This window comes from Balaenoptera ricei, chromosome 16, assembly GCF_028023285.1.
Source record: "Balaenoptera ricei isolate mBalRic1 chromosome 16, mBalRic1.hap2, whole genome shotgun sequence".
Lineage (NCBI taxonomy): Eukaryota > Metazoa > Chordata > Mammalia > Artiodactyla > Balaenopteridae > Balaenoptera > Balaenoptera ricei.
The window spans coordinates 111,099,999-111,120,626 of NC_082654.1; the positions used below are offsets into that span (position 1 = coordinate 111,099,999).

A 20,628-nucleotide genomic window follows, 5' to 3' on the forward strand; every position below is an offset into this window, starting at 1 on the left:
ATTGCCTATTCATGCTGTTTGTGCATTTTTTTTTAAGAAAAGGGGGCTCTTTTTTTATCTTATTGATTTTTCAGAGAAATTAAATTTAAAGAAATTAACCTTTGTTATTCAGGTAGCAAATATTTTTCTTAATTTGTTAATTGGGAGATTTTTACCATATAAAATTTTTTTAAAAATCCAGTCAAAACTTTCACTTAATGAACTGTGGATTTTGTAACATGCTTGGCCTTCCCAAATTCACATTATAAAAATACTTGCTCCTATTTTCTTAGTATTTTTTTTAAGAGTTCAATAAATATTTTAATTATTTATTGTTAAAGTATATTTATATATAGACTGTGTGTTGGGTTATAAAGTTGTGATGCTGATTTTTGGTTCCTAGTATTTTTATGGTTCTATTTGTTATATTTAAATCTCTGATTGAAGTTATGAACTGAAATGTGTTTCCCCAAACTCAGAGGGTGAAGCCATACCCCTGTAAAAATTAATAAAGGGAAGCCTCATTAAAATGGAGCGAGGCGGCCAGCAGGGGGAGCTCTCATGAAGTCATAAAGTACCACTCAAGTCGATTACTGGAAGCATTGTCAATTTCAAACCCCAACAGAAGAATCAGCAACAGGAAAAGACCCCTCAATTACAAGTCCCAACAGGACATCTCCTACAAGAAATCAACTACCCCAGCAAACTCGGCCAATGAGAAACTACTGTCACCCTGAACTCTCACTTTTCTCCAAAGGACTTCCATTCAAAACAACCCTCCCAGTGTCTTCCTTTTTCTCTATAAAATAACATTCCTCTCCTTTGTTTGTTGGACTTGCCTATAGTTTTTGCTGTAGCATGCTTGTCCTGAATTGCAAGTCTATTAAGTACTATTCCCAAATAAACCCATCTTTGCTGGTAAAATAGCTGACTTTTCTTTTTAAGGACAACACCCCCGACATAACTGTATTCGGAAGGCCTTCACAGAGATACAGTCGGTCCTCTGTATTCATGGGTTCTGTGTCAGCGGATTCAACCAAACACGGATGGAAAATGTTCAAAAAAAAAAAAAATCCAGAAAGTTCCAACAAGCAAAACTTGAATTTGCTGCACACCAGCAACAATTTACACAGCATTTATGTTGTATTTACAACTGTTTACATAGCATTTCCATTGTATTAAGTATTATAAGTAATCTAGAGATGATTTAAAGTATATGGGAGGATGTGTGTAGGTTATATGCAAATACTACACCATTTTATATACGGGACTTGAGCATCCTTGAATTTTGGTAACTGAGGAGGGTCCTGGAACCAGTCCCTTACTGGGGATACCAAGGGATGACTGTAATTCAGGCTAGCTGAGGTCATAAGGGTGGGACCCCAATCCAGTAGGATTGCGTGTGTTTATAAGAAGAGGAAGAGAATCTAGAAGGCTCTCTCTTGACATGAGCACTGAGGAAAGGCCATGTGAGGACACAGTGTGAAGGCAGCTGTCTGCAACCAAAGGAGAGAGGCCTCACCAGACAACCCTGCCGGCACCTTAACCTTGGACTTGGAGCCTCCACAACTGTGAGAACACAAATTTCTATCGTTTAAGCCACACAGTCTGTGGTATTCTGTTATGGCAGCCCTAGCGGATGAATACAATCCATCTGATATTTATCTGGATAAAATTAGTGGTGTATGCAGCTTTGTTTTCCAAAGTGCAAGCCATTTCCAGCAACACTTATTAATACTCTGTTCTCTACTGCTTTGAGATGCCATCTGGATTGTATTTCAAATTCCCAATACACTTGGGTCTATTTAGGGACTTCCAATTCTTTTCCATTGATTTGTCTATTCCTAAAGGAGTATCATAAATCTTTAAGTACTATGATTTTATAATAAACTTCAATACCTAGTAGGAATATTCTACATATCTTCCTCCTCAAATATATACTTTTTTTTTTTAACTTCCTGGATACCCTTACATTTATTTATCTAATTGAAATTTACAATAATTTTAAGTTTGCTTTCTTCAAAAACAGTGATAGAATTACTCCCTTTTTTTTTTAGTTTTATTTATTTATTTTTGAATTACTCCCTTTTTTAAGCTGAATAATATTCTGCTGTGTGGATATACAGACATATCTTGTTTATTGTGCTTCACTTTACTGCATTTCATAGATACTGCATTTTTTTTATAAATTGAAGATTTATGACAACCACGCATTGTCAGATGATGGTTACCAATTTTTAGCAATAAAGTATTTTTAAATTAAGGTATGTGACATTTCTTTTAGACATAGTGATATTATTGCACACTTAATAGACTACAGTATAGCATAACCGTAACTTTTATATGCACTGAGAAACCAAAAAATTTGTGTGACTCACTTTGTTGCGATATTGGCTTTATTGCGTTGACCTGAATCAAACCCGCAGTGTCTCCAAGGTATGCCTGTATACAGTTTGTTTATCCATTAATCTGCTGATGGATACTTAAGTTGCCTCTGTCTTTTAGCGTTTCTGAATAATGCTGCTATGAACTGGGTGTACAAATCTCTCTCAAAGAGCTTGATTTCAGTTATTTGGGATGTATACTCAGAAGTGGAGTTGATAGATCCTGTAAGTAACTCATTAAAAAAATTTTTTTTGAGGAACTGCCATACTGCTTTTCACAGTGGCTGCACCATTTACATTCCTGGCAATAGAGCACAAAGGTTCCAATTTCTCCACATCCTCATCAACACCTGTTTTTTTCTGTTTCGGTGATAGTAGCCGTCCCGATGGGTGTGAGGTGATGAAAAAGGTTTTTAACACCAAATGCTGATATTTTAGTCCCATCTCTCCTGTGGTAGGGCTTGTTGCTACTGTCAGAACCTATAAAATGCAAGCAGGAGCCCAAAGATACAGCTGGAAGGACTCCACCAAAGGCTTACACGGAGGAAACTCTGAGGCTTGGTGGAAAAAGGCTTTGGTATCTTGAAGAAACAAATCAAGAATGACCAGACATCTGGGCATCCAGTAGCAGTGACCAGTGCAGTCAAAAGGGATACTGAGGTCGAGTGGACCTTAGCTGTTGCCTCACCAATGAACATGGGGCTTTTGATGTCCTGAAGAGCTCTTCACTGGTCTGGGCACAGGCTATTCAGAGGGCTCACCCTGCAAGTCCAGTTCCTTTAAGAGGCTGAGCTTTCAGTTGAAGGATCCTTGCCCAGAAGATGTGTAGGGCAGATGACACTGAAGCGGTCCTAGCAGCTCAGCACAAAGTTAGAGACCTCACAAGGCAAGAGTGGACACCCTCCCCAAAGCAGGGCCTTTGTTTCATAGCCCTGATAAAAAAGCATGCCTGCAGGTGTTGTGTTGTTTCTTTGTGATGTCTGAGCCAGTGTAGTTGCAGATTTCCTATCCCTTTTTGGTAGGAACGAAGCCTATGATACACGGATGGCCTCACCTGACCCTGATTCTCTGCTATTGATTTGGGCTGTTCTAAGCCAGTCCATCCTTCAGTGTGACCTGCTATGACCCAAGTAGTGTGTGCGATCCCAAGACAAGATGACACTCAGCCCCTACTCGAAGGAATTCCTGATCTAGTGGGAACTTCGCCAGAAACTTTCTTACAGTCCTAATAAATATCACCACATGTAAATGATCACAAAATATGCACATCTGTTATCTCCTTTAGTGAAATGCAACTGTACAGAATGAAATAATTTTGCTAAAGAAAAGAAGCATGTGTTTGCATTATATTTAACTTTCTGCCTAATTGAGAATATATTTATGTTCCTAGGACACATGTGACCACTTGGTTGGGTGGCAAATTCTTTGCAGCATTTTAGAATGTTTACAGAATTTTAGGCTGGCATCTTCTGAACTGAGGTGCAATGTTGTCCAGACTGATATTTCCACCCTTTGGGGGGGGGGTGGTGGTGGGCAATGTAGTGCAATGATAATCAAGGATCTGGGTTGGTATCCTCAGTTCAACACATAACAACTGTGGGCCTCGGTTTTCCCGTCTGGGGTACCAGTAGTACCAATATTGGAGGTCTGGCGTGAGGATTCAAGCATCTGACACGTGTTAAGTCAGGTGCACTTGTCCTAAATGATCGCTTCCCCTGCCTGTATACTTGATGTGCTCTTTCTTTTGAGGTTAAGTAACCTCAGCTGTATATGCGTTTCATGGTTGATCATTTTCTATCGCATTCTTTCCTGGACTATGACGAGCTGTTTGGATCTGCAGGTTCAAATCTTCCTCTGTTTAATGAAACCTTTTTATTTTTATTTATTTATTCATCTATTTATGGTTGTGTTGGGTCTTCGTTTCCGTGCGAGGGGGCCACTCTTCATCGCGGTGCACGGGCCCCTCACTATCGCGGCCTCTCTTGTTGCGGAGCACAGGCTCCAGACGCACAGGCTCAGTAGTCGTGGCGCACGGGCTTAGTTGCTCCACGGCATGTGGGATCTTCCCAGACCAGGGCTCGAGCCCGTGTTCCCTGCACCGGCAGGCAGGTTCTCAACCACTGCGCCACCAGGGAAGCCCCAATGAAACCTTTTAATATTCTATCCTTAGGAGTATTTTCTATTCCATTTCTTCTCTCTGCTGGGAACATCAGTATCCAAATGTTGGAATGCTGTTGTCAGTCTTCATTTCTGTCATCTTCTCTCTAGCTGCTTTGATCTGACTCTTTGTCTTTTTCTTTTGCTTACTGTGCGAGTTTCTTAAGCCTGTCCTCCATGTCATTAATTTGGTTTTCTGTAGCATGTGTTATACTCTTTGCTCCTTCTTTTTATTTTATTTTTTTATTGAAGTATAGTTGATTTATAATGTTGTGTTAGTTTCAGGTGTACAGCAATGTAATTCAGTTATACATACATTTATATCTGTATTTTTCAGATTCTTTTCCCCCTTACAGGTTATTACAAAATACTGAGTATAGTTCCCTGTACTATACAGTAGGTCCTTGTTGGTTATCTATTTTATATATAGTAGTGTGTATCTGTTAATCCCAAACCCCTAATTTATCCCTCCCCTGCTCCTTTCCCCTTTGGTAACCATAAGTTTGTTTTCTATGTCTGTGGGCCTATTTCTGTTTTGTGTATAAGTTTATCTGTATCATTTTTTTAAGATTCCACAAATAAGCGATATCATAATTTGAAAAGATACATGTACCCCAATGTTCACTGCAGCACTGTTTACAATAGCCAAGACATGGAAGCAACCTAAATGTCCATCGACAGATGAATGGCTAAAGATGTGGCACATATATACAATGGAATACTACTCAGCCATAAAAAAGAATGAAATAATGCCATTTGCAGCAAGATGGATGGACCTAGAGATTACCATACTAAGTAGAGTAAGCCAGACAAAGAAAGACTCTTTGCTCCTTCTAATGGTGTTCCCCACCCCCTCTCAAATTCTTTCCTTAGCTTTTCTACCTCCCTTTCAACTCATTATTTTATCTCTCCCTTGAGCTCTTGTTTCACAGATTCTATGTTTGCTTTACATTTTTTGGAGACTATAAAGCAGTCACCTAAAATGTTCTTTGGTTTTTTTGGAAGAAGACTTCTTCCTAAGTGAGTGCTCCATTAGCCTTTCATACACTAGAGTCTGGTCCTTGATACCTTGGCAGAATATTTGCATAGGTCCAATGTTTCTTTTTTTTTTTTTCTTTTATACTTAAGAGGGCAGTTCTAATCCAAGTCTGCTATTTGTGCAAGAACAGTATGGGGAGGTTCTCTTTGACCCCCTTCATTGTTTGCTGAAGCAATATTTGAATATTCTCTTTACAGTGTGGCTGGAACATCCTCATTCAGTGCTTTGAGTGGGTGATGAGACCGGAGGCAGTGGAAAGTCCTAGTTCAGGTAAGTTATTCTTTAGTGCTTTAAAGATGTTTAAAGATGTTTCATACTCTCCCCAGTTTGTCCAACCCCACGGTGGAAATCTTCGGTTTTTGGCCAATTCCCACTTTAGGGCAAGCAGACCACCTTTGTGAAAAGCCAGGTGGGTGGAATGCCAAGGCTCACAGACCAGTGTCTGTTTTTCCCCCCTAAACTGGCATATGATTAATGAATAGATATTTTCCAGGCAGAGGTGAAAGAAGTCTTCCAGATGAAGAGACTATCATGTGAAAAGGCAAAAGAGCATGTTACAGCAGGGCATATTTAAGAAATTGCTGGAGAAAGTGTGAGTGTAGACATGTGGAAGTGAGTACAAAGAGATGAGCCTGGAGGGGTATTAATAGTTCCTCGGACACCATGAGTGGACCACTTGTAGGTCATGCTAAGGAGCTCCTATTTTATCCAGTTTTAAATAGAGGGATTCAAAGTCAGATTTTTATACTAGACTAATTTAGAGAAAGGGGAAGGACAGATCTGAAGGGGCAAGACTAGAGGCAGATCAACCACCTACAGCTTCTGCAGTTGGTCAGACAATAAATGTGACCATGAGGATGGAGGTGAGGGGAGAGATCTCAGAAATGTTCAGGGAGCTACACTGATAGTATATGGAAATATATCAGCTATGTGGGATGAAAGAGAGTTTCTGGTTTGAGAGACCAGGTAGATGGTGGTATAAAGAAATGAGGGAGAGAATACACAAAAAGAACAGGATGAAATAAAAAAAGGTCAGTTTTGGATGTGCTGATTTTAAGGCTTTGGGGGATTGGCCAGTAAGCACCTAGATATACAGAATAAAAGTTCAGGGGGTTGGGCTGGAGACACATATATTAAAAAGTCACAGGAGCAGATGAGTTTACCCAAGAAGACCCTGAAGGTTTAAAAGCAAAGCGGGCTAGGGATAAAACTAGAGACCACTAGCGTGAATATGGCAGATAGAGATCCAGTAATGGAAACAGGGATGAGTGACCAGAAGTAGGAACAGAAATACTCTGAAGAGTCAGTATCTGCTCAAAAGTGGGAGAGCAGAATCAGTTACCACATTTCAGATCAAGAGGGGGAATTATGGGTTGTTAATTATGAACTGGTTTAAATTTTTAAAAAACTTTGAAAAAATTCTTATATCGATTCTTAAGTAAATGACATAACAGATTTTGATGGATTAGACAGTTAAATGTAAAAACTGAAATAATAAAGGAAATAGAAAAACTATAGGTGAGTGTTGATCTAATTTCATCATGGAGAGGCTTATGTATAAAGCAAAGGAGTCCACAAGGAAATATTGATAGTTTCCATATTAAAATTTTTAAACACTGGTACATCAAAAATAATCAAAGACTAAATTAAAACACACACAACAAACTGGGAAAACTATTTGTAATATATAATATACAAGAAACTCTTACTAATCAATACAAAAAAGATAAGTACAACAGAAAGTTGGGCCAGGGGTAGGAACAAGGCGATCAATGTGATACACCACATTAACAAAAGGAAAGACAAAAACCACATGATCATCTCAACAGACTCAGAAAAAGCATTTGATGAAATTCAACATCCACTCATGATAAAAACTTTCACCAAAGTGGGTACAGAGGGAACATATCTCGACATAATAAAAACCATTTATGACAAACCCACAACCAATGTAATACTCAACAGTAAAAAGCTGAAAGCCTTCCCATTAAATTCTCACTTCTATTCAGCATAGTACTGGAAGTCCTAGCCACAGCAATCAGACAAGAAAAAGAAATTAAAGGTATCCACATTGGAAGGGAAGAGGTAAAGCTGCCACTATTTGCAGATGACATGATACTCTATATAGAGAACCTTAAAGTCGCCACACAAAATTATTAGAACTAATAAATGAATTCAGCAAGGTAGCATGATACAAGATCAATATTCAGAAATCTGCTGCATTTCTTTACACTAACAATGAAATATTAGAAAGAGAAAGTAAAAAACAGTCCCAATTAAAATCACATAAAAAAATACCTAGGAATAAACTTAAATGAGGAGGTGAAAGATCTGTATGCTGAAAACTATAAAACATTGATAAAGGAAATTGAAGATGATTTAAAGAAATGGAAAGATACCCCATGCTCGTGGATTGGAAGAATTGATATTGTTAAAATGGCCATACTATCCAAAGCAATCTACAGATTTAATGCAATTCCTATCAAAATACCCAAGACATTTTTCACAGAATTAGAACAAATAATTCTAAAATTTATATGCAACCACAAAAGACCCAGAATTGCCAAAGCAATCCTCAGGAAAAAGAAGAAAGCTGGAGTCATAACCCTTCCAGACTTCAGAAACTACTACAAACCTACAGTAATCAAAACAGCATGGTACTGGTGCAAAAACATACAGACAGATTAATGGAACAGAATAGAGAGCTCAGAAATAAGCGCACACACCTATGGTCAATTAATGTATGACAAAGGGGGCAAGAATATACAGTGGAGAAAAGAGTGTCTTCAACAAGTGGTGTTGGGAAAGCTGGACAGCTACATGTAAATCAATGAAGTTAGAACACTCCCTCACACCATATACAAAAATAAACTCAAAATGGTTTAAAGACCTAAATATAAGACATGATACCATAAAACTCCTAGAAGAGAACATTCTTAGACATCTCCCAAGGCAAAAGAAATAAGAGCAAAAAATAAACAAATGCAACCTAATAAAATTTAAAAGCTTTCCCACAGCAAAGGAAACCATCAACAAAACTAAAAGACAACCTACAGAATGGGAGAAAATATTTGCAAACAATGCAACCAACTAGGGGTTAATATCCAAAATATATAAAGGGCTCATAGAACTCAATATGGAAAAAACGAACAATCCAATCAAAAAATGGGCAGAAGACCTAAATAGATATTTCTTCAAACAAGACATACAGATGGCCAGGAGGCACATGAAAAGATGCTCAACATTGCTAATTATCAGAGAAATGCAAGTCGAAACCACAATGAGGCATCACCTCACACCGGTCAGAATGGCCATCATCAAAAAGTTCACAAACAATAAATGCTAGAGAGAGTGTGGATAAATGGGAACCCTCCTACACTGTTGGTGGGAATGTAAATTGGTGCAGCCACTATGGAAAATAGTATGGAGGTTCCTTAAAAAACTAAAAATAGAGTTACCATATGATCTAGCAATCCCACTCCTAGGCATATATCCAGAAATGATGAAAACTCTGATCCGAAAAGATACATGCACCCCAATATTCATAGCAGCACTATTTACAATAGCCAATACATGGAAACCCAAGTGCCCGTGAATAGATAATTGGTTTAAGAAGATGTGGTATAGGGCTTCCCTGGTGGCACAGTGTTTGAGAGTCTGCCTGCCAATGCAGGGGACACGGGTTCGAGCCCTGGTCTGGGAAGATCCCACATGCCGCGGAGCAACAAAGCCCGTGAGCCACGACTACTGAGCCTGCACGTCTGGAGCCTGTGCTCCGCAACAAGAGAGGCCGCGACAGTGAGAGGCCAGCGCACCGCGATGAAGAGTGGCCCCCGCTCGCCGCAACTAGAGAAAGCCTGCGCACAGAAACGAAGACCCAACACAGCCAAAAATTAATTAATTAATTAATTAAAAAAAGAAAAAAAAGGAATTAGATTTATATTAAAAAAAAAGATGTGGTATATATATATATATATATATATATATATATATATATATATATATATATATATACACACACAATGGAATGTTATTCAGCCACTAAAAAGAATGAAATAATGTCATTTGCAGCAACATGGATGCACTTAGAGATTATCACACCTAGTAAGTCAGAGAGAGAAAGATAAATATTATATGATATCACTTATATGTGGAATCTAAACAATAACACGTATGACTCTATGTGCAAAACAGAAAGACTCACAGACATAGAAAACAAACTTATGGTTACTAAAGGGTAAAGGGATAGGGAGGGATAAATTAGGAGTATGGGATTAACAAATACACACTACTGTACATAAAATAGATAAGCAACAAGGATTTACTGTATAGCACAGGGAACTATATTAGATATCTTGTAATAACCTATAATGGAAAATAATCTGAAATATATAAAAATATAATTATATATATTTAAATATATATATATAACTGAATCACTCTGCTGTACATCTGAAATTAACACAATATTATAACTCAATTATACTTCAATTAAAAAAAGGAAATTATACTGAAAAAATTGGAAAGAATGGAAATACCCAAGGATAGGAGACCAGTTAAATAACTGCACATCAGATGAAGATATTAAAATGACATTTTAGGAGAGTATTTACTAATCACAATATACCGTTCAGTGAGAAGTCAGATTGCAAAAAGTAATAAATTGATGAAATAAAATTTATATTTTAAGGCAGCACAAGAGAAATTAAACATGAAATCCTCTCTGTCCGTTTATGCCTCCTCCCTCCCTCCCTAATGTGCAGTGTGCATTTGCATTACACGTTTAAGCAAAGGTCCTCAAAGGTGGGAATGCTTGATCAACTGTAAAGATCAATTTTTTTCCCTTTCTTCTGAGGTTCGCAATGTAACTTCTTAAAAGAAGAGAGTTCTTTCCCAGGGCTGTAGGGGGTCATGGTGACTTGCTGCTCCCTACCTGTTTACCTGGACTATGTATCCTTGGTGAACTTTACATAAAATATCAGTATGTCATTTTGACGTATGATACTTTGTCTCGAAAATGTATGACTGTGCCTTTAACTTCTAACAGGTGAAACAGTTCTCAGAGCTTCTGAGAGTCTGTCTCCCTGGTTACAATCCTCAGTTTGGCTCAAATAAAATTCCCCTTTTTTCCTTCTTAACTTGGTTGTTAACTGAATTTTCATCAACAAAATGTATATTACAACCATAATTTTATAAAAAGAAAAATAGATAAACAGCTGGATGGAAAAACATGAAAATGTAGTGGTTACAGATTATTTAAATTTTCTTCTTCATACTTCTCTATATTTTCCAAAACTTCCTAAAATAAATGAGTACTTTTTTTTATTTTAAATTTTATATGTTTCTTTTTTAAAAAATTTTTATTGGAGTATAGTTGATTTACAACGTTATGTTAGTTTCAGGTGTACAGCAGCAAAGTGATTCGGTTAGACATATACATGTATCCACTCTTTTTTAGATTCTTGTCCCATATAAGCTATTACACAGTGTTGAGTAGAGTTCGCTGTGCTATACAGTAGGTCCTTATCCATTATCTATTTTATATATAGTAGTACTATTTTTATAAACAGAAAAATTGCATTATTTTCAAGACAAGATTTAAAGCCCCCAGATAAGGATGCCTACTTTCTCACATTCTCACTTTAAGTTCTCCCTTTCTCTTTGAAGAGCCTTAAGTATGCTACACGCTTTGGGATATGTCTAGTTCACTCTCACATATTTATGGTTTGAAAAAAAGTTCTAAATGGAATAAGTAGAGCATATGTAACCTCTATCTTGAACACTCGTAAATTCAGTTTTTGTGTCCTTGTATTTCCTAACTAAAATATTTTTTGATCATGTATTTGCTTTTAAGCGTCAAATGAGAAAATCTCCAAGACCAAAAGTAAGTAGGAATATTCCTTTCTCTAAAGCTATTCCCCTTTTCCACACTGTTTTCTCCAAATTTTTCATACCTTTTATGGAGAAAGATTGTGAACAGCTGTCATTATTTCTCACGATAGAATCTCTCTTCTTTTATGGCAGTTCCTTCTTTCAGCACTAGTTTCACTACTGCCGCCATCTCTTTGGGTGACTTTATGCACATTTGTCATCTGCCATTCTTCTTTTCCTGCCCTCATTTTTTCAGCAGTCTATAGAAGGGAGGCTGACATAGAACAGGGCGATCTGTCTGTCAACAATCAGCAAATCAAGCTTGTGCTGTTTTTTTTTTTTAATTTTTATTTTATATTGGAGTATAGTTGACCTACAATGTTGTGTTAGTTTCAGGTGCACCACAAAGTGATTCAGTCATACATATACATATATCTATTCTTTTTCAGATTCTTTTCCCATTTAGGTTATTACAGAATATTGAGTTCCCTGTGCTATACAGTAGGTCCTTGTTGATTATCTATTTTACATATAATAGTGTGTGTATGTTAATCCCAAACTCCTAATTTATCCCACCACCCGCCGCCCCCCCACCCCCGGCAACTTTCCCCTTTGGTAACTATAAGTTTGTTTTCGAAGTCTGTGAGTCTGTTTCTGTTCACTTGTATCATTTTTTTAGATTCCACATATAAGTGATACCATATGATATTTGCCTTTGTCTGACTTACGTCGCTTAGTATCATCATCTCTAGGTCCATCCATGTTGCTGCAAATGGCATTATGTCATTCTTTTTTATGGCTGAGTAGTATTCCATTGTATATATGTACCGCATCTTCTTTACCCATTCATCTGTAAGCTTGTGGTGACAAGATTAATTTCATCCCAAGGGCAGCGCTTTTCGGGGTTGTCAGCACACCCACAGCTGTTTAAGTTATCTACTGAAGGCAAGCGAGAGAGATGGGCCTAATGCTGCTTGGCAAGTCTGTCAGCTTCCTGGTCCCTGGCTGAGAGGTACCGGTTTGCTCAAGGTGTGCATCCATCCCCAGAGCCTAACAGGCCACAGCCCATGGGGTTGGTCCAGTGTCAGGAGAATCAGGGCACCCTGAGGGGTACCCAGTGGAGAGGAAGCTCCCAGAAGCCCTCCTGGGAGCCTGGGACCTGGCCTGCTCAGGGCCTCTGTATCTCCCCCAGGGGACGCCTTTTCTGCAGCTGAAGTCTTCTCTTGGGCTGGACAGTCAGGCTCCAGAAACCACTTTCTCCACTTAAGAATCTTATACTTTGGGCTTCCCTGGTGGAGCAGTGGTTGAGAATCCGCCTGCCAATGCAGGGGACACGGGTTCGAGCCCTGGTCTGGGAAGATCCCACTATGCCGCAGAGCAACTGGGCCCGTGTGCCACAACTACTGAGCCTGCGCGTCTGGAGCCTGTGCTCCGCAACAAGAGAGGCCGTGATAGTGAGAGGCCCGCGCACCGCGATGAAGAGTGGCCCCCGCTTGCCACTAGAGAAAGCCTTCGCACAGAAACAAAGACCCAACACAGCCATAAATAAATAAAATTAAAAAAAAAAAAAAAAAGAATCTTATACTTTGCTCAGCTCATATCTGCCATAATTTCTCAACAAATTTTCCCTATTTGATGACCCATGTCATATATGTGCTTTCCCAATAGAACTTTATATTGCTTGAACCTCTAAAGGGTGAGAGTAAGAATAAGGTTATGGGTGCCCTTTTCCAAGGTACCAAAACAGTTTCCAAGTCATCTTTTATGTGCTCACCATTGATTGATTGATTGATTGATTGATTGCTGCATTGGGTCTTCGTTGCTGCGCGCGGGCTTTCTCTAGTTGTGGCGAGCGGGGGCTACTCTTCGTTGCAGTGCGCGGGCTTCTCATTGCGGTGGCTTCTCTTGTTGCGGAACGCGGGCTCTAGGCGCGTGGGTTTCAGTAGTTGTGGCACGCGGGCTCAGTAGTTGGGGCCCGCGGGCTCCAGAGCGCAGGCTCAGTAGTTGTGGCGCATGGGCTTAGTTGCTCCGCGGCATGTGGGATCTTCCTGGACCAGGGCTCGAACCCGTGTCCCCTGCACTGGCAGGCAGATTCTTAACTACTGTGCCAGCAGGGAAGCCCCTGTGCTCTTTCTTTATTTTTTAGGATCCTGAGTACTATTTGCTAAACTTTCTGCTTTTGGGGAGGCCATACAGGTTCTATGCTGAATCCTCCCTGTGCTTACGATGCATGGAACACATTTACATTTTCTTTTAAGCAGCTGATACAGGTTCGCAAAGAGGAACACGCAGCTTTGTTGGGAAATGCCCCGGTGAGCTTTGAGGTAGGATGGAGAAGAGTCACATGGATGCTGGGGGAGACGGCTGAGTTGGGGAAGGCAGTCAACAAACATTAAAGGAATGAAGGTAGTATAAGCACCTTTTGACAGGAAAGAGCTCTCTACAGCGGCCCCCTTTGTCTTGTCACTAACCTTCCACCAGATGCTCCCCATGCTCTATTCATCTCCGGCCCTAGCACCCCTTTCACATCGTTTGACCACACAATACCTTGCCTAATCTGTTGGTTCTTTCCATAGATCAAAGAAGTCGAAATGAAGAATTAACGGATGACCAGATCTCTTCCTTAGCTTCCCCTTCAGTAATCTCGACAACAAACGCTGTGAACAAGACAGCATCTAAAGAAAGATCACGAGGAATCAACAAGCCTGCACACATGCCTGCACGCAGTGGGAGACGGCGAGGACTCGGACCCCCTATCTCAATGGTTCACTGAGATTATTATTTCCCTTTAAAACCTTTCACGGCTGAGCAGAATCTTTGGAGGTGGTTTTGGGGGGACACTGAATCCACTGTGTCCCCAGACGGCCGGCATTCTGATTAAAAGCAACTTTCCTTTCTACCAACGTTTGTCTCTCTGTCTCTCTCCAGTAGTGATTTATGAGCGGCAAGCAGCTGGACCCGATTTGGTAACAGTAAGGAGAGGCAAGAAGGATGCTGAGGGTGTGTGTGGGGAGGGTCTCTTAACGCAGCGGTATGTGTGGGTTTGAGGGCTGGCTGTGGGCTATATGGTGAAGCCTCTCTTCTACGTCCTGCAAAATCTGGAACAAAGTCTATGTTGACACTAGTGCTTTTGTACAGATGATGTTTGAGGGGGATAGACAGGAAGACAGTGGATATTTCTACATTTTTCCTCCATGACCTGCCCAAACCTCTGAGTTCACACGAATACTTTTTCTTATATTTGCAACCCAAACAACTGCTTAATGCCGTAGTTTTTCCCTTCTCTCCCCTTAACAGACCTCTCCTTTATTCCCCTGAGCTGCAAACGCCATAGTTTCCATCCTTCCTTCCCCATGAGATGCTCTTCCAAGCAGAGCAAACTACGAAGCCCGGAGGTGGGTTCTGCAGTCGGCGACACACCGTACAAGCCATGGGGCTCCTCTCTGGTTTCATGCCCGACACGTGTCCTGCCCAGGCTGTCCTCTGGGTCCCCCTCTGTCATGCTTCCACCTGGGAGCCGGCTCTGTGGGACCTGTCACTGCAGTTATTTCTTCCACGGGGCCTCCAGCTGTTTCCCCTTGTTCTTCCCTCTCTCCGGGCCCGGCACACTCACTTTTTCTACATCCTCACCATGCAGTCAGCCTGTCCTTTTGCCCCTTCATCTGGACCTGGCGTTCCCCTCACTGTTTGGATGAGGTCAGTGAATTCTAGGTACTGCTCCTCTCCTCCTTCCAGCTTCCTCGGTCATTTACCCCCAGGCTCCCTTTTTCCTTCTTCCCCTCCTGCAGTAAACTCTCACCCACCCTAGAAAGGCCACTTCTTCTCCCTGGTGACACTGTTCCTATTTCCACCCTCCTCAAGGTCCTTATCAAGGTCAGTCTGGAGTATCCTTGATGGAGTCTCTTTCTTTCCACATTCTGTTTTTATTGTCTGGCTAATTGATATTAATACACACTTTTTTTTTTTTTTTCGCCAAAGAGTTGCATCAAGTAGGTTTTTCCCCAAAGCCATCCTGTGCCCTGAAGCAAGGGGCGTCTAGTGATTAAAATCAAGTGTGAGGGACTCCCGTGGCGGTCCAGTGGTTACGACTTTGCCTTCCAATGCAGGGGGTGCGAATTCGATCCCTGGCCGGGGAGCTAATAGGATCCCACATGCCTTGCGGCCAAAAAACCAAAACATAAAACAGAAGCCATACTGTAACAACTTCAATAAAGACTTTAAAAATGGTCCACGTCAAAAAAAAATCTTAAAAACAGTAATATCAAATAAAGTGTGAGCTTAACACCCATGAGGATGGCTATTATTTAAAAAAAAGGAAAATAACAAGTATTGGCAAGGACGTGGAGTAACTGGAACTCTTGTGCATTGCTTGGGGGGTGGGGAGGATGTAAAAAGGTACGGCTACCACGGAAACCGGTATGGTGGTTCCTCAGAAAAGTTGAACACAGAATTACCACATGATCCAGCAATGCCACTTCTGGGCATATACCCCAAAGAACTGAAAGCAGGGACCCAAACACGGGCACACTCACATTCACAGCAGCGCTCTTCACAATAGCCAAAAGGGGGAAACAATCCAAATGTCCATCAACAGATGAATGGGTAAATAAAACGTGGTACATGCACATAATGAAATACTATTCAGCCTTATAAAGGAATGGAATCCTGACACGTGCTACACTGGACAAACCCTGAAGGCATATGCCAAGTGAAATAAGCCATACACAAAATTCAGAAAAATACTGCATGATTCCATGTACATCAATGAGGTACCTCGAATAGTCAAATTCATAGAGACAGAAAGTAGAAGAGAGGTTGCTGGGGCTAGGGAAGGGGGGGAACAGGGAGTTAGAGCTTAATGGGTAGAGTTTCTGTTTTGGGGGATAAGAAAAAAGCTCTGGAAATGGATGGCTGCACAATACCGTGGATGTAAGCAATGCTAGTTAACTGTACACTTAAAAGTGGCTAAACTGGTAAATTACATGTTGCATGTATCTTACCACAATTTCAAACAAACAAACAAAAAGTTCAAGGTTGTGTGAGCAAAACCCAAGCCAAAAAACCACACGTGACTGTGAAGCTACGGCCGGCATGCGGTTCCTCACGGCCACCTCTGTCCTCAGGCAGCCCTGGATCATCTCTGCTGTGACGACACTCTGCCAGCTCTGAACCAAATCTGACACGGCTGTCACTGGCCCTGGAATTACCACAGAGGCCGCAGATCCCCCTGGGCGGCTTCTCCCAGGATCAAGGAGCCGCATTTCCATAACCCACTCACCGCAAGAACGGGACTGCCCATCCCTTGAAGCCACCTGAGTAACGAACTAGACTCTGAGTTGCCTTATCATCTCTCCCGCCTCTTTTGGAGACTGTGCATGTGCCTTTAATGACTCCTGAAGGGCCCTTCCTCGTGGGGACATGTGGTCCCCACCATGACTCCTGGGTGGTGATGGTCACAGGTGAGATCTGTTATCACCGAGTGTATCTTCCTTGCCAAAGTAAAACTCCCCAGCAAGGTGACTGTCCTATCGCCAAAACCGGTACCCACCATCTTTCCAGTCCTCAGGCCATGGACTTGACAGTTGAGGTCTAGCTTCTCTCTTCCTGGCGGCTCCCACACTTACCCTCTAAGTTCTGCTGAGTTTCTCGCGCGCCAGCCTCTCCATCCTGCCTCCGCTCTCTTCCCCTCGAGGCCTCTCCCGGGTACCTCGGCCTCTGACAACTTTATCGACTGTTGTTGGTCATCCCGTACGTAGCCTCGGCGCACACCCAGTCGTTTTCATGAACTGTACCTGTGCACACAGCATCCCCCAGCTGCCCTCCCAGCACAACTACCAGCTCTTCCGTCAAGTCCAAGTGCTCGCGATGAGCCACAGTCAGCTCACACTAGCCTTCCCTTCTCCCCCGTGTCACCTCACAACCCACTCCCAGCTTACGACTCCCAGGAGTCCTCTCTGAGCAACATGACGGGAACATTCCATTCGTGTTTATATCCCAGGACTGCGCTGAGGCCAGAGCAGGCGCTCAGGCATCTTTGTCCAAAGAGCGAATCTCACCGCATTCTCGTCCTCTCAGCAAGGTCTGTTCTATCCTTGAACCAGTAGCCTGCTGACTGTCTGCAGTGTTCATCCTTAGACCCATTTCTACACCACTGGGGCTCCCCCTCTTTAAGAACTGTTTCTTTTCTTGCTTCCTCTTCTAGCCTAGGGATCAAGGACTGAGGTCTAATTTGTAGTTGGTATCAGTACGTGCACACATAGCCGGTCCACTTAGACCGATGCATATCATCCTGCATCCCCTTCTCGCGTGGTATATACACTGTGTCGCTTACTGCACTCGTTTACTGCCTCCTTGGACAGCTCGTACCTGGAGGTCCCCAGGGAAGGGGGATAACCATCCTGATGGAAGCAGGAGCTGGTGTTATCTGGCCACAGCTCTCGGGGGTGGGAGCCTGGGGAAGGGACTGCTCGCTCTGCCAACAGAAGGCTTTAGGAGTCCCCCAGTGCCCCATGGATTCTGTCTTATTTGAATCCCAGTGCCTGGGTGAGAGCCCTGTGTTGGGTCCCAGAAGGCCACAGACACATTGGACTCGTGTTTCCTGCTGTCAGATTCCCGATGGGCCTCCAGGTGTATTACAGTCAATGAACCTAACTAAGTGGCATCTCAGAGCCCCTTGCTCCGCCTGGCCTCCTGCTCGCTTCAAAGTGGCACCTGGAGAAGAGCTGGCTTCATCTCACGTCAGCTCCCCCAGCGTGCAGACAACTACACTCCTCCGAGAAATGAACATGGTGGGCGGCGGCTGGCACCTTTCTTCCCTTCCCTCCCCAAAGGAGCGTATGACAAATGCCGTGCATATGGTTTGATGCTGCACTCCCGACAGCGCCCCTGTCAAAATACCCGATGTTGTTGAACCTCAAAGTCCCTGGATCAGGCAGGAAAACTATGACGGATCTCACGGTTCAACTCTCTCTCGCTTACTGGCATGACAACGGAGCTAAAGAGAGCTGAGATGAATATGGGTCTATTTTTGGCGACTCCTCACGGAATTCACACACACTGTGTATTCTGCGTCCCCTGGATGCTCAGGCACGCTCAGAACTCCACAGCAAACGCTCGTGTGTCAATGTTAGAGCCGCCAGTGTTGGCTGGATGCTGTATGGGGCGACGCACTTGCTCTCGTGAGGCTGCTTTGAGCACGGGGTCGGGGGGCACTGTTCAGAGCTGAGCGCTGGACAGAGGGCCAGGCCGGCTTGTGTGAGCTTACCTTCACTCTGTCCATGCATGCCTCCATCTTCAGCTGCTCCACGGCCTTCCTGGCTTGGGAGATGCTGGCAGTGCTATTATTGGACATGACTTCTTTCATCCTGCTGCCCCTGAAACAACCAAAAGTTAAGGGGTTGAAAGAGCTGCTGTTCCAAACGTCAGGCAGAACCCCCCTCAGCTTTCTCGCCTCCTACTCCCTGCCGCTTCTCTTCCCAGGCCAGGGAGACATGGGGGCAGACCCTCCTGCGAGAAGAGGAAGGAGGGCTTCATCCGAGTGATGGGAGCAAGCCGTCAGGCTCCTGTTTGTCAGACTTTCTCAGCCCCAGCGAGAGGAAGCAGAAGATAACAGATGGTCCCAGAGTCACCTTAGCACCCCCACGGCCGTAAGTAATACCTTGATATTTGTACAGTGCTTTGTTAGTAATAAATCATTTTCATACACATTTGTTCACTCACTCCTCTAGCAGCCCTGAAAGTTGGCAAAATAGACTGAGTTTTGCTTTACAAGTAAAGAAAGTGCAAAACTCACGAGAAATGAAGCCAAGAGTCAAAGGTCCCACAGCCACAATCTGTGGACCCAGAACGCAAACGCAAAGCGTTGAAGCCCAGCTGAGGGTTCTTTCCACTGTCTCACACGGTGTCCTCTAGCCGGCTACACTGCAAAGTGCAAGTTTCCCCCTGAATGAGCTTGCTTTATTATTCTTTTCTTTTAATTAATTTATTTATTTGGCCACGCCATGCAGCATGTTGGATCTTAGTTCCCTGACCAGGGATCCAACCCACGCCCCCTGCAGTGGAAGCAGGGAGTCTTAACCACTGGACCGCCAGGGAAGTCCCGCCTTATTATTCATTTTAATTTGCTGTCATTCCAAAACGTTTACAGACTTTATGTTGGGAGTTCGTCTTATTTTTTTTTTTTTTTTTTTTTTAAATAAATGTATTTATTTATTTTTGGCTGTGTCGGGTCTTCGTTTCTGTGCAAGGGCTTTCTCTAGTTGCAGCGAGCGGGGGCCACTCTTCATCGTGGTGCGCGGGCCTCTCACTATCGTGGCCTCTCTTGTTGCAGAGCACAGGCTCCAGACGTGCAGGCTCAGTAGTTGTGGCTCACGCACCCAGTTGCTCCGCGGCATGTGGGATCTTCCCGGACCAGGGCTCGAACCCGTGTCCCCTGAATTGGCAGGCAGATTCTCAACCACTGCGCCACCACGGAAGCCCCTGGGAGTTCGTTTTTAAACAAGAACACATACACACACATACACACCTATCCCAAGCATAGATTTGTTTTTCTAGAAGGGGGAAGAAATTCTTCCTGACCCAACATGTCATTCTGCCAGAAGACCCCTGTGATGCTAATTGCTCCACAGCAAAGCACATGCCGTAGGTTATCGTTACCGCATCTAACGAGAAAGTACCCAGAGGAGGTCTACTCGGGCTAGCCCGAGAGCTGGGGGTTTTCAGCAGTGCACAGCGAGGCGGCAGGAGGCTAGGCCGGTCCCGTGGTGGGCAGGCCACACTCTGGCTTTTCTCATTCACACTGACTCTCTGGCCCAGGTGAGGCCGGATGGCAACTTCATCTGTCCACAGGCAATGTTCGAAAAATAAAACTTTCTTCTTCTAAGACAGAGCAGCCACCAAAACCAGAGTGTAACAGGTGTGTGTTCCTACCTTGGCCGGGAACTTTTATTTCCCAGGAGGGGAAGGAGAAGCATGAGTAGTTGAGGATTTTGAAACCCGGGGGGGCAGCCTCCCACCCCCGCACTCTACCGAGATGCGCGTGCAATTCTGCACGTGTGTTCAGGGCTGTGGCCCTGTGTGCCCACGTGCCTGATGCGCATGCCCTCTGCCAGCCTGTGTGCGCGGGGCGGTCCCTCTGTGCACGTGCGTGTGTACGTGCCCCTGTGTCCACACAAAAGGAGGGAGAAGATGCAGGCTATT

At 43.0% G+C, this 20,628-nt stretch overlaps 1 protein-coding gene across 1 annotated transcript in view; it reads right to left on the bottom strand.

Moving 5' to 3' along the window:
* The window catches only part of GNG4 (G protein subunit gamma 4), a 30,622-nt gene extending 11,829 nt beyond the window's left edge, over positions 1–18,793 (bottom strand). The window contains exon 1 of the mRNA XM_059900178.1: positions 18,695–18,793. Within this exon, the coding sequence (XP_059756161.1) occupies positions 18,695–18,793 (99 nt within the window). The remainder of the gene's footprint in view (positions 1–18,694) is intronic.
* Positions 18,794–20,628: the final 1,835 nt, after the last annotated feature.